Raw genomic sequence first — 13654 nt, 5'->3', positions numbered from 1 at the left:
TATGGATAAACAATGATTATCATCAAGAAAACCTTCTAGAATCTGTATCTGGACGTAAAAGCGTTCGAAAAATGATGTCGGGGAGTCAAAATCCAATCGATTCTATAAAGAACGGATTGGCTTTATCATAAAGCGATATATCGAGCCGATTGACTCAATAAAGGAAATTTTAATTTGCAGTTTAGTTTCTGATTTTATAAAAATTCCCAATTTGACCCTTAAATTTAATTTTTTTACAATTAGGTCCAAATTGATTTCAAAAAGCTAATTCCAACTGGATTAACCTCGATCCCAGCTTCGGATTTGCCTATCATTTGCTTCCCGAGACCCAATAAAGCAGTAACTTTTATCATAGGATTTTCTGCTCTTCCCTCGATATTTGAATCCGGAAAAGGAATGTTGACAACGTCCAATTTTAATTAAGCACTCACACAATAGGTATTTGGCATCCCTCAAAATAATATAGAGATTAAAGTGTAAGAAATTAAATCTAGCTATTACAATCCTCTTACAACTAATAAACTTAAGAAAAATGACTAATCTAGGTCAAAATTGGCAAAAATCAACAAAAATGCTCTAATGGTAATGATTGGTTCTACAATTTTCTCTACCCTCCCTCGCCCAGAAGCCAATACATGCACAGAGAGTTAAAAATAATAATTAACAACACGAAATAATAAAATAAAAGGCATAAAGATAAATTAGAATAACCTAAACACACAAAGATAATATAAACACAAAAGAGACAATCAAACAGAAAAACTAAAAAAAAAACTCACATAGCAGACTCAAGATTTGAACATGCAACCCTAGAATTTTGATATAGTCATCAATCATTTAGAGAATAACATAAATCTAACATATTACCCTAATCATTTAACTAATCAGATTTAAAATCCAAAAAGAATTATGTTACTGATTCAAAATCCAATACAAATCATATTATCATATTCAAAACCTAATATCACAAAAACATGTTAATTCATAAGAAAACCCTTATCCATTCATGTAAATCATATAAAACATCTAAGAAAATTATCCTATCATATTTCTAGAATCATATAAATAACAGATGTAAGGGGAAATAGGTGTTAATGATATTAGATGTGGTGAACCCTTAGGTTGTCACAATAGATTGCTGATTTGCAAGTCTTTAGAGATGATGAGGCGGTTGAATTGAAGATTAGATGAGAATCCAATATTGTCTAAGGTTGAAGAATCTTATGTCATTCAATGAAAACACTTTCCTAATTCAAAGCTCTTTCTTAATAACTTTTCTCTATGTTTTATTAAAACTCTTTGTTTAATTAATTAACGTAGCTCTAGTAATTAATGAATGTAGCTAATCCTAGACCTAAGATTTAATGATATATTTATGGCCTTATGAATTTAGAAAACTCTAGATGTATTAGATAAATATCAATAATTTATCAAATCCATTAATTTTATAGATATTTTAAATAAATACACATATATAATTTCAATTAAATTCAAATAATTATTAATAAAATCCAATAACTTTCACTAAATATTCTTTCTAGAACTTTTTTTATTAATTTTGGCGTTTTTAAGTCAAAATAAACGTAAAATAGTGTTAGAATTAGGAAATAAGCCAATCGCCACTGTATAGAGCTGATAAGCTCTATGCTAAGCTGATCGGCTCTGTGCAAAGCCGATTTGGCTGTAGGTAGAACATATTGGCTTAGGGGGCAAAAGATTTTTAAAAAAGATTACATTTAGTCCCTAAACTTGGTAAAACTATCGTTTCACTATTCAAACTTAATTTTTTGCCAATTGTGTCTAAATTGATTCTAGAAAAATAATTTTGTTTAATTATTCTCAACTCTAATTAGGATTCGCCCGTCCTTAACCTCTCGAAACTCGAGAAAGGCAGTAACTTTCATCATCGAATTTTCTGTAATTCACTCGATATCTGATCCGAAAGTAGATAGCCAATTTACTTCTCGAAGGAGAAGATTCTAGAGTGGAAAAACTATTATTCTTCATCCTGAAGCAGAAGTTATTAGGTCGACACCTAGAAGTGGAAAATTTACCAAGTCATAACTCGAAGCCAAAACCACAGTTTTTTATTTCCTGAAGCGGAAGGCAATCGAAAAACTTTAGACAATCAACGATGGAAGAGCCTAGTATCTAGAATTCAAGAAAACGGGTAAAACCCCTAAATCAGCATAAGCCAAATAGAAAGTCTGCACCAACTTGGACCTACGAAGCATGGCTTCTACAGCTCACAAAGTATATATTTATTTTGAGGGGTAGTCTTCAAGATGAGATAGACGTGGTCCCTAAATCAGAAGGCGTGGTCCCTAAGTCAATGTGTGACGAGCATAGTCCCTAAATCAAACGGACGTGATCCCTAAATCAGATGGGCGTAGTCTCTAAATCATCGGCCACCTTTATATCCTTAATATTTATAAATATAATTAATATTATTAATAATAAAATGATTCTTAGTTCTAAAATATGGAATATTGAATAACATGTTTAATGTTAAATTATATAATATATTAATTAATGAAGTATCAAAATAACTTCATCTTATAAAAATATAAGCTTAAATTTTATCATATTGACATGTAGCAATTTTATTGGTGGGTCATAAAATTAACTTTCACTTTTATATAAAATATTTTTATTTTATTCTTATAGTAATACAAAATCATAAATACATAGAAATTTTATTAGTTTAAGGTTTGTTAACTTATTTTAAATTTTTATTATTATTTATAAATGATAAAGAAGTTCTGAAATATTGAAAACCCTATCAGTTAAAAGTAGAAAATTAAAATTACGACATATGTCAAAAAAATATAATTATGATATTTTAATCATGTTACTTATTAAATTGTTATTATATATATTTGATATCATATAAATTCTTTAAAGTAAAAAATATAATCCAATTTTTTGATAAAAAGAATTTATACATAAAATAATAAAACCAACAATGCTTTGATTGATGAGTAGTGTGAATATAAAGATGAATATGGACTTTTATCTAAAATAGTTATAATAAATTATAGAAAATTAAATTTTTACTTCACTTCTTTCTTTAGTGTCACAAGTGTGAAGAAATAACTTATTTTAAATTAAATAACTTAAAATATTTTTTATCTAATAGTTGTTTGAAATTTCAAATTTATTACCAATTATAACAATCAAAATAGCACACTACGAGAAAATGATATATTAACATATTATATTTTTTCTCTTAAATATTTTTTCTAATAATTAATAATTACAAACTTTTTTAAGACTTATGAATTATTTGAATAAAAAAAGTTATTCATCATTAAAAAGAAATAAAATAAATTCTTTAATATTTTTAATTAACATTATTCTATTTATTAAATATATAAAAAAATCGACTTTATTCATTGATTATTTAAAAAATATATAATATAAGTAGCTAGTTTAAGAATTGATGACGAGAGTATTATAATTTGTAGTAATAAATTGAACGAATTAATATAGACATTTCGACAAAAGAAAGTATCAAATTTACATAATTATATTTACTTGCGCTTTTAATATGTTATTTTATTTGCTTTTTATATTATTTTTTGTGAATATTAATATTCTTCAATTATAATTATAATTTTATTTTACTAATATTATAACTTAGTTAAATAATCTCATGAACGAAACCGCCTGTTGATATTTCCATCACAAGAGTCCTTTCTTCTTGATTCTTGATTGTTGATGTTGTTTCTATGCATTCTTGATGAAATTATTTTTGTTAAATAGCACTCGTGTCAAAACTTTGCAAAAATACACATAGCAAAAACTTTGATGTGTCAAAACTTAATTTCATTGACACATAGCAATAGCACTCATGCGTAATTATATTAATGATCTAATACAAATAACGTTTAATATTTTTGAAGAACTTCTCAAATTTGCATAAAGAACATAATAGAGTACATTTTACTGCTACAAATTCTCTGCTGATAATAATGGATGTCAATTTAGCCTACAAATTTAGCTACCACATAATGCATTAAAAATCCACTTCCCCCGGGAACCCTGTTTTCTACGGTACGCGTTGAAGTTAATTGATATCAGAAGAGGCATCATCAAGTGCTCAAACCTGTAAATACAAAAACATGAAATAACTAGAATTTACCTTCAGCAGATATTACACTAGACTGCCATGTATAAATTGACCAAGATGGGATCATTATGTAGCATCTAAAAGTGCACATGCTATAAAAGAAGAGAAGATGAAAGATCTGTGGTTTCTTTAGCAAAGCATTACTTCAGGTGATCTGTCGGAACTCAGATACAGTCGCCTATGTGTGTTAACAAGAAACTATCAGGACAAGACCCCGACCATGACGAAGAATGTCTTGAAACAATTTTAAGTATCATATTAGGTAAGTAGATAGAAGACTAGTGCAGGAGAAAGAACAGTACACCCCTCATTGACAAATTAAGCACTCGACAAAGAAAATTAACTGATCCCAAATTCACTAAGCGTATTAGTATCACTTACCAAAAAAGAAAAATGTATAAATGAATAAATAAAAGAAAAAAGAAAAGAAAACATAATACTACATTCGCACAATAAGTTTATTATTGAAAAAGTAATCTTCAATAATCAATGGACACTCTCACGAAGTAACTGTATTAGCTGGTTGAATCTTCATCATAATTTCTTTTTCTTTTTTCTAATTATTATTCACTTCTTGACTGCAATAAGTGTAAGCATATTGCTTAAAAGTTGATAAATTTTTGTAGACAAGTCATTTTCTCTATGATTGCTAAACCAACTTTCAAAAAGAAAATCTATAGTTAATACCTCCGTGAGTGACACCAGAAAGGGCATACCTCTGGCCTTAGTGTTATGCAGCTTAGGCCCTATACTCCAAGTCAGTTGACCTCAGTTGCTTCCTCTTTTTCTCTCCAGATTGCATGGACTTCATCAGTTCTGAACCTTTGGGTGAAAGTGGATTCTTCTAGCGGAGTTGTTGTGCCATGAGCAAAAGCCAGAAGACCAGTATATGCAATCATAGCTCCATTGTCAATGCAATACCTGTCATCAGTTGCATACAGCATTCCACCCCTCTCAGCGCACATTATTCTCATCATCTCTTGCAAACGCTCATTGCAACCCACACCACCAACAATAAGAACATCTTTCTTGTCACAATGTGCCATTGCCCGCTCTGTGATCTCTACAAGCATAGCAAACACAGTTTCCTGCATCACATTTTAACACATTGAGTAAATCATAATAAGTTATACACACTCAACAAAATTATATACTTGTACAGCTTATAATTTTGGCATACAAAAATCTTCCATGTACTAGCATTGAAAACACTTTACCTGTAGGGAATAGCACAAGTCTGCAGGTGTACACTCATTATTTTTAAGTTTCTCCTCTGCAGTAGCTTCAATAAAGCTCAATATTCCACTAAAAGAAACATCCATCCCTTTGACAACATATGGAAGGTCAATAAATTGCTCTCCTTTCTTAGCAAGCTGATTGAGAAATATATCAGCCAAGTGAAGATGGAAGCAGTTTACAACATAACATAAGTAGAGCAGCCATAGCAACAATCATAGTGAAAATACTTAGGTTGTGTTTGGGATTGTTGTTGGGTGTTCAAAAAGCAGGTTTGAAATTTTTTGATTTAATATATTGATTTTTTTAGTTTTTTATAAAATGCTTTTCTCAAACCTGTTTTCTGGAAAACCATCAATTCACCTAGTGAAAATACTTAGGTTGTGTTTGGGATTGTTGTTGGGTGTTCAAAAAGCAGGTTTGAAATTTTTTGATTTAATATATTGATTTCTTTTAGTTTTTTATAAAATACTTTTCTCAAACCTGTTTTCTGGAAAAGCATCAATTCACCTACTTTTCGCAAAAGCATTTTTTAAAACCCAAAAAAATATAATATACAATTAAAATTGAAGTTGGAAAAGCACTTTCCCAACCTCAATGCCAAACGGAGATTTAAAGGCTCTAATAGATCTGGTACTCAATAGCATGTTAAAGAAATCTTAATAGAAAACCCTTATGCAAGGAGAGCAAAAGACTTATAGGGGAATTAAATTGCTCTGAAGCGAATTAATAAAACCAGAAAACAGTAATGAGACAAAGAATTAGTTGTTCCCATAACACAAACTTGAAGTCCACCCAAATCAACATTCTCTGAAAATGTTCAATCAGTTCATGTCATAAGGTGTAAATTTTGTAGTCAGCCATGTTTAAAATGCATCTAAATCTCTTCGAGACTTAATAACATGCCCTAGACTAACCATACAACAACCTTTAGGAGGCACCAAAGTCAATCACAAAGAATAAATTGGTCACAAGACTAGCATATTGACATAAGCAGTACCGGAATCCAGAAACATAAAATTTGAATAGCATCTATTGCAAGTCCTCTAAAAACTTCACAAGCAAAAGCTCACATAAATGAGTGTGTTAAAAAATATAAAGAAAGTTATAACCTTCCTCTTTGTGATAACTAGAATATAATTCATTCTCGGAAATACCCAACTTGTTCACAGCAGCACTTAAAAAGCAATTATGTCCTTCAAAAATAAGTTCAATTAGGCAGAAGTATGAGTGTAGGACATACAACCTTAGCTAACATCAGATAAGATTGCATCACAATTATGCTTATAGTACATCTTTTACCATATAAAGCAAAACTAACTAAAGCAGTTGACATAACGTGATAAAGACTTCTAGTGTATTATTGCCTAATGCAGTGAAGTACTGAACATATATACCAACAAACTTTAACCAGACCACAGAGTATAAGTAACAAGAAAAAAGTTTAGGTAATGCACTCAGATAAAGGATACCTGCTCAATATTATATCCAGGAGCTGGATCATTAGAAAGTTGTAAAACTCTGGCAAATCGATCCAAACAATTGCCAACAGCAATATCAATAGTCTCTCCAAAGATCCGGTATCGCCCTTCACTATAAGCAATAACCTGTGTATTCCCACCACTAACATACAACACAACAGGATCATCTGCCCCAGTAACAATCCTACCCATCTCAATATGTGCAACACAGTGATTAACTGCAATAATAGGCTTCTTCCACAGCTGCGAAAGAACCCGAATAACAATAGCAGAAACTTGCAGTGGTGCTCCCATGCCAGGTCCTTTAGTGTAACAAAGGCAATCAATATCATCAGGAGTTACTTGAGCAGTTTCTAAAGCAGATTTAACCAATGGAAGCACATGTTCTAAATGATGCTGAGCTGTTTCGCGGGGTAAGAATCCTTGACCAGGAGGCGTAATGTAAGTGTGTCTAGGGTTTGATAAAATTGTACCATCTAAAGTCACAACACCAACTCCAATCTTGTTAGCTGAACCCTCAAATCCTAAAGCTATCATTTTCTTCATATTTCCAAAAATAAAGTAGCACAATTATCTCCTGTAAACAAAAGGCAATGAAATTCTCTATATATAAAAGGAATGCTATAAAGATAAGCAATTGCACAAAAGAGTGGAAAAGAAATAATCTTTTAAAGAAAACCCATAAAGAGAAAAAAAACCCAGAAAAGACAAAGTCCTTTAAGAACAAAATTGAACAATTATCTCTATACAAAAGTAAATTCATTACAAAACAATAACACGAAACCATAAAAAGCAGTCTCTCAGAGCAAACCCACAGGAGAAAAGAAGTCATACTCTTTCCAGGAAAACCCATGAAAGAAAAGAAACTATAAAGCTGAAGTGAGAAGAGGGGTAAAATGCATACCGTTTTCAGTTTCTGGTCTGTTGCAGGTTTGTTGGGGCTGTGGTAGCGGCGCGGGTAAATTTTAGTCCGGAAACAAATTTTAAGAATAGTGAGTCGGGTCGGATCGGGTATAAATAGCTTTTGGTATAAATAAATAGCCTCTTGTCACGTTCTCCTCTCTTTCTAACTAAATGGCAAAAGCTCTGTTTTGTATCTTGATGAGAAGGGCTTCTTCATCTGTCAACTCATCATCATCTCTCAGGTACCGTGTTTATTGTTTTCTCAGTTGGATTATAAATTCTAGTTCTCCGTTAAAAGAAAATCTTTAATGTCGGGTGCTGATTTTTTTCTTTTTCTTTTTGTGATTTTGATGCCTAAAAGGCCAATAATTTATCACCCAGAATCCGTCTTTCCCCCAACAAGACACATAATTCCACTAAATATACGAAACCGAGATTGGGTGTTTAGAAATTTGAGCCATGGTAGAGTAAACCTGGTGATATCAGATGGCAAACCCAAGTTTGAAACCCACGAAGTTGATCCTCCTAAGAAAGAGAAGTGGCAGACTAAGAAGAGGCTTAAGTTGCAGAGAAAGAGAGAGAAGGAGAAAAGGAGAGCTGCTAACAGGAGAGACCCGCGTTGTCTCACTGTTAAGAGGAAGAAGCAGAAATTTGCTAATGCAGAAGAGAGAATCAAGTATAAACTTGAAAGGGTGAGTGGATGTTTAACTGTTTTCTTGAATCCTGGCTTTTGTTAGATATTGAATTGTATGATACCTTTTGTTGTCTGCATTTCACCTTGTCTCATGTTCTAGCATATTGTCATTAGTTGTGAGAATGTGTTATTGCAGCTCAATGCCTTTAAGATATTGTTTATTGTTAAAAAACATAGGTTTTCTGTTAAATTTTGAATCTTCAAATCACATATAGTCTTTTACCCTTAGGGAATCTTCAAATCACATATAGTCTTTTACCCTTAGGGCATCCACAATGGGGAGTAATAGAGTGTGTAATACCCTTCATTACACCAACCCATTACACTCTCTCCTATAGTGGGAGCTAGGACTTCCATAATGGAGCTGAAAACTGAAGAAGGAAAAGGTGTGGCATTATACTTGGTAGAGTGTATGTGATTTGATTGTGGGCCCATGCTATTATACTCTAGTGAGTGATAGTGTAATGAAAGAGGAGATAGTAAAGTGAGGACATGGCATATAGATTACACTCTAAAGAATGTAAACCATTGTAGATGCTCTTATGTTGATGTTGTTACTTTTGGAAAAGGATTCAAATTCTGAAGCCAGTTTTACTGTTGCAGAAATGGGGAAGTTGACAGGAAAGCAGACTATATGGTCTTGGCCCTAAATGAACTGTCTTTTTACTGAATTATTGGAATCAAGTATGAGTGTTTGTCAAAACTAAGCAAGAAGAACTAACTTCGTCGCTTGACTGACAATTTTAAAATAAGATTGTCAAACTGAAAAGTGTTAGGATACTACTAGCTTGGATGAGGCTTTTAACTTTATCTAAAATTCTTTCTAAACAAATGCTAATTCATTTTTATTAAATTGATCACTTAGTTGCGTTCAAAAGTTTCAAAGTTTTTCTCAGTTATCTTAGCCAAAGAAGAATCTTGATAGATTATAGTAGGACAGCCACAGTTTAGGAACTGACGATTCACGATTTCGTGGCAACTGGAACCGGCCAGTTCCGGTTCACGGTTACAGTTCAGCTGGTTCAAACATATTCTTAAAAAGATTTTAAAAATAAGAGCTTAAACTTAATTAAATCATTATTAAATATTAATTAAATAATTATTATGTTAATTATTAGTTTGATTTTTTTTTTTTTTTGCCAGTTTGGAACTGGAACTTCCGGTACCAATTCCATCTAAAGAGAACCACCCCTGAACTAGCTCCCATGCTTTCGAGCTGGTACGAGCCCGGTTCCGACTAACCGATTTTGACCAGTTCTGAACCGGCCTGTGGCTACCCCTAAATTATAGTCTTCAGATTTACTTCCCAAATATTTACAAACTATCAGCTTATTGTTAGTTTGAATTCTCATATGTGATTCCGATTCTGTTGTTTACTTTAATTTGGATTGTAGTTCAGTTCTGGCATTAGATTCTTTTAGATCCTACGATAATCTGCTTCAATTTACAACTTCAAATTTTTTTCTCCATATTTAGGTCCTTTAGTGCAGACTTTAACTAAACCATAGCTGGATTTGAACTTAAATTATAGATTTGTATCTATGCTCAATAATCTCACGGAGATGTATCTCATTGCCTTCAGTATCATAGAAAAAATTATTTTTGGATTTGTTATTCTGTTCGCAGAGGTCAATTTAAACTTTAAACAAATGTGGAGGGAGAAGTTTTGTTGTGTTAAATATATTCTTTCTCATTTTTTTTTCTAAAAAAGTAATTATATAATGGTTTTAGTTAGTATATTTATAATACCAATTCCTATCCCTTTAGATTTTTTTTTATTTTTTTTTGGTAAAAATAGGCACCTTGATGCTAATTATCTCTGTTGGATAGCTCCTAACTTGAACATAATCGTTGTTCTTTAACATATCCATTTCTCGTCTATTATTCTCTGCCCAAAGGAGAAGGAAATTGAAGTGGTGTAATTTTTTTAAATTTTCTGAAGTTTTAATTCTGTTAAGTGATGAATTTTCATTCCTTTCTTACAATTACAGGCCAAAATCAAAGAAGCCTTACTGGTTGAAAGACTTAAGAGGTATGAAGTCCCTAAAGTTCAGGGTCCTGAGGTCAAACCTCATGATCTGACAGGCGAGGAACGCTTTTTTATGAAAAAGATGGCTCAGAAACAGTCCAATTATGTGCCACTTGGCAGAAGAGGAGTGTTTGGAGGTGTCATTCTCAATATGCATATGCATTGGAAGAAGCATGAAACTGTAAAAGTAATTTGCAATTTTTGCAAACCTGGCCAAGTACATGAATATGCTCAGGAAATCGCCAGGTTGAGTGGTGGGATCCCTATACAAGTTATTGGAGACGACACTATCATATTTTATCGAGGGAAGAACTATGTGCAGCCGGAAGTTATGTCTCCAATAGATACATTGTCCAAAAAAAGGGTGCGCATTCTGCTTCCAACACTATTTATTGTCTAACAATTCCTGTTCTCAAATGTTGATTCTTTTTATGCCATATTTTGTGTTATGATCAAAATTTTACAAATTTTCAAATATTGATGGTGTATGTTCCTAGTTTCATTGTTAGATTAAAAGTATCATGAAACTGTGCAATTTCTTTGACAGTGAAAATGTCCTTAATAGATATAGGACTTCATTGTTACCTTCATCATCATCAATTTGATCATTACATTAATCTGATTCTGTTACCACACTTTGTTTCAGAGCCTAAATATTTTGATTCTTTATGCTTTTTTAAAGTCAATTCTTTAGATTATTTAACTCTTTGTGAGTCTGTTCCCAAAATGGTAATCAGATTACTAAATGGCAATAGTATGCTCTGCTAGTTTCTCAATAAATGCATTCACATCAGTCAAATTTGTTTTCTGTTTATATAGGATTGTAATTGGGGTAAATACTAGGTAGAATAGTTGAGTTTATGTGCTTATGGGTAATATCTACTAGAATTTTGGACTTTCAAGGGTGAGATCAAAGAACAGTTATGTGCATTCTTAGTTTGCACATGCAGAATTTCTAGATTCAACCAAAAAAAAACAGACCTATAGACATAGTCAGGAATATAGTAATTTAAATTTTCTAAGCCTAATGTAATGGCCTTGATGAATAGGTAAAGTTGCTCCTTCTATAACCTGTTGGTTACAGGTTCAAGGTGTGGAAACAGCCCCTTGGCAGAAAGGCAGCGCACATATGCGCCACCCTCCTTCCCCCTTATCTTGCAATCACCGGGAGCACCTTGTACAGTCTTTCAATGGGCTTGTTGCCTTGGATCATAATGGAAACAAGTCTTCACTATGCAAAGGGATAATACTGCATCAGTTAGCTTTCTTATTTCTGGCTTACTTTCTTGTTTGTATGTGAGCCAAATTGGACCACATAGAGTTGTGCCTTATTTTTATTTTGGAGAGAAGTGTTTAAAATCCATCAGGCGGGAACTTTGATACCTCATGGTTGAGTTAATAATTTATTCTCTACCATGATGAGATGTCATGAAACGTATTAAAGAAAACAAGACATTACTTGATTGATTAAAAAATATATTTTATATATTGCATTTTCTGTGTTTACTTCAAAACCTTTTTCTTTTTCTGGATAAATGAGCCATAAGATATGATTTATAGAGCGATAGGGCATCAAATTCCACACTTGCCTTTTTTCTTCAGTCAGCCTTTTTCATTTCTATTATTTAATGGTTATAATGCTGATACTGTCATAGCAAGGAAAAAGAACATATGCATTGTTTTCAAGATATAATGATTATAATGATACTTAATGATTGTGGAAGTATGTGATGATGACCTTTTATTTTGATATATTTTATGTTTTATTTATGTGGATTTAAAAAGGGGCCGTGTTCCATCTGGCATGTTTTCTTACTGTTGTCATTGCCTTCTGTAAATGATAATGATGCTGAAATTGAAGATATGATTTGTTTTCTTGTGGTGGGAATAAGAACTTGAATTCTGCAGCTAAGTGGTCAACTCTTCCTTTCCTTTGCAGGCATTGGAAAAATCAAAGTATGAGCAATCACTTGAATCTGTGAGGCGTTTCATTGCAATTGCAGAAAAGGAGCTGGAGCTCTACTACAGGCACATTGCACTTTATGGCGATCCAAATGATAGAAATCTCCTTTCCGTATTAGACAGTCCAACAAATGATTTCAAGGAATCAGGGGAACTTAGAAAAGAAAGCAATTATTTGTCTTCCCATGGCTTTGCTCCAGGTGTTTCAGAGACAGAAGATGATTCCACAGATAGTGAAGTATCAGAAATTGAAGATGAAGACGTATCCGCAAGTGAATCAGATTCTACGGATAGCATAACTGATTCAGATGATGAAGAAATACAAAAAGAAGGCATCTCCTTGATGACAGTGATGAGATCCTCCACAATGTTAGGTAGATCATCAAAGGTTGAGAATAATTTTGACACTGAAAATCATAACTGTCCAAGAGAAATAAAGTATAGATATGAAGAATATCTTTCTAACTCGTAAAAATCCTACCATAACTCAATTGATCTTGTTTGATTAACCTTAATTTTTGGTCCATGTGTCTTTATCCTTTTTAACCTTAAATATCACATACTGATGTTTCCTTCATTGCTTGAAGGTCTAACCTTAAGATGGATCAATAATTTGACATTCAGATCAGCTTTTACGAGTCTCTCTTCAGGCCATGACTCAAGCCTTTGATCTAGTAAATAGAGCATAACCCTATTGAATTAGAGTTAAGAAATGAGATGTAAAGATCTAATTAGTATTCTCACTCTTAATAAGAATCAAACAATATACGAATTCAACTCGAGATCAAATTATTCTATTAATGAATACTCGCGAGTCATTTTTATTATGAGAGATTTATAAATTAAATTATCTTTGTTGTGTAGTTACGAACTTTTAATAAATAAATAAAGTAGGTAGACTTTTAGCCTGTAAATTTTAAATTTTTTTTCTTTTTTTTGCATTCTGTCAATGCACAAGCTAAAGTGCAAGTCTATTTCAGACAGGATATAAAGGAACTCATCTTAGAAAGGATCTACTTTTAAGGTATACAAAAGAATAAAGGAAGCTTATAATATTGAACCAAAAGGCCTACAGGAAGGAACCTTTCATATTGCTGCAAACACCTGGAATTTGGCCTTACAAAGAAACAAAACAGCCCCATTTCAAGCCTGTTTAAGACTTTTAGACCTGTGTGCTCCTCTCACGTGAGTTTCAAGATGTAGCACGTGCATTGCAT

At 32.3% G+C, this 13654-nt stretch overlaps 2 protein-coding genes across 3 annotated transcripts; one reads left to right on the top strand and one right to left on the bottom strand.

The window, feature by feature from the left end:
- Positions 1–3796: 3796 nt before the first annotated feature.
- Positions 3797–7910, bottom strand: LOC8261707 (probable tRNA N6-adenosine threonylcarbamoyltransferase). 2 transcript variants are annotated; one of them, XR_007217041.1, is made up of 5 exons: positions 7754–7910; positions 6841–7426; positions 5350–5505; positions 4820–5220; positions 3797–4108 (listed from the first exon to the last, which is right to left on the bottom strand). XR_007217041.1 is itself a non-coding variant. In XM_048378139.1 (5 exons), exons 2-4 carry the CDS (start codon positions 7393–7395, stop codon positions 4891–4893), a joined length of 1041 nt encoding a protein of 346 aa, XP_048234096.1. In that variant the 5' UTR covers positions 7396–7426; positions 7754–7910; the 3' UTR covers positions 3797–4108; positions 4849–4890. The 2 variants fall into 2 exon arrangements, 1 of the variants encoding a protein (XP_048234096.1); XM_048378139.1 differs by having other exon boundaries at positions 4849–5220.
- LOC8261708 (CRM-domain containing factor CFM9, mitochondrial) lies at positions 7853–12952 on the top strand. Its single transcript, XM_002533316.4, has 4 exons — positions 7853–7994; positions 8114–8444; positions 10438–10839; positions 12415–12952. Exons 1-4 carry the CDS (start codon positions 7924–7926, stop codon positions 12907–12909), a joined length of 1299 nt encoding a protein of 432 aa, XP_002533362.2. The 5' UTR covers positions 7853–7923; the 3' UTR covers positions 12910–12952.
- Positions 12953–13654: the final 702 nt, after the last annotated feature.

This window comes from Ricinus communis, chromosome 8 (assembly GCF_019578655.1).
Source record: "Ricinus communis isolate WT05 ecotype wild-type chromosome 8, ASM1957865v1, whole genome shotgun sequence".
Lineage (NCBI taxonomy): Eukaryota > Viridiplantae > Streptophyta > Magnoliopsida > Malpighiales > Euphorbiaceae > Ricinus > Ricinus communis.
Note: the sequence above shows the minus strand (reverse complement) of the source record. Positions and strands in the feature narration are given on the sequence as shown.

Bases quoted from the DNA above. Each gene is read 5' to 3' on its own strand.
- LOC8261707 (XM_048378139.1), bottom strand. From the start codon at position 7,395: ATGAAGAAAATGATAGCTTTAGGATTTGAGGGTTCAGCTAACAAGATT. The intron at 5,506-6,840 runs GTATCCTTTATC...TTTCTCAATCAG, and splicing joins CTGGATATAATATTGAGCAG to CTTGCTAAGAAAGGAGAGCA. The intron at 5,221-5,349 runs GTAAAGTGTTTT...AATGTGATGCAG, and splicing joins ACTTGTGCTATTCCCTACAG to GAAACTGTGTTTGCTATGCT.
- LOC8261708 (XM_002533316.4), top strand. From the start codon at position 7,924: ATGGCAAAAGCTCTGTTTTGTATCTTGATGAGAAGGGCTTCTTCATCT. The intron at 8,445-10,437 runs GTGAGTGGATGT...TTACAATTACAG, and splicing joins TCAAGTATAAACTTGAAAGG to GCCAAAATCAAAGAAGCCTT. The intron at 10,840-12,414 runs GTGCGCATTCTG...TTTCCTTTGCAG, and splicing joins ATACATTGTCCAAAAAAAGG to GCATTGGAAAAATCAAAGTA.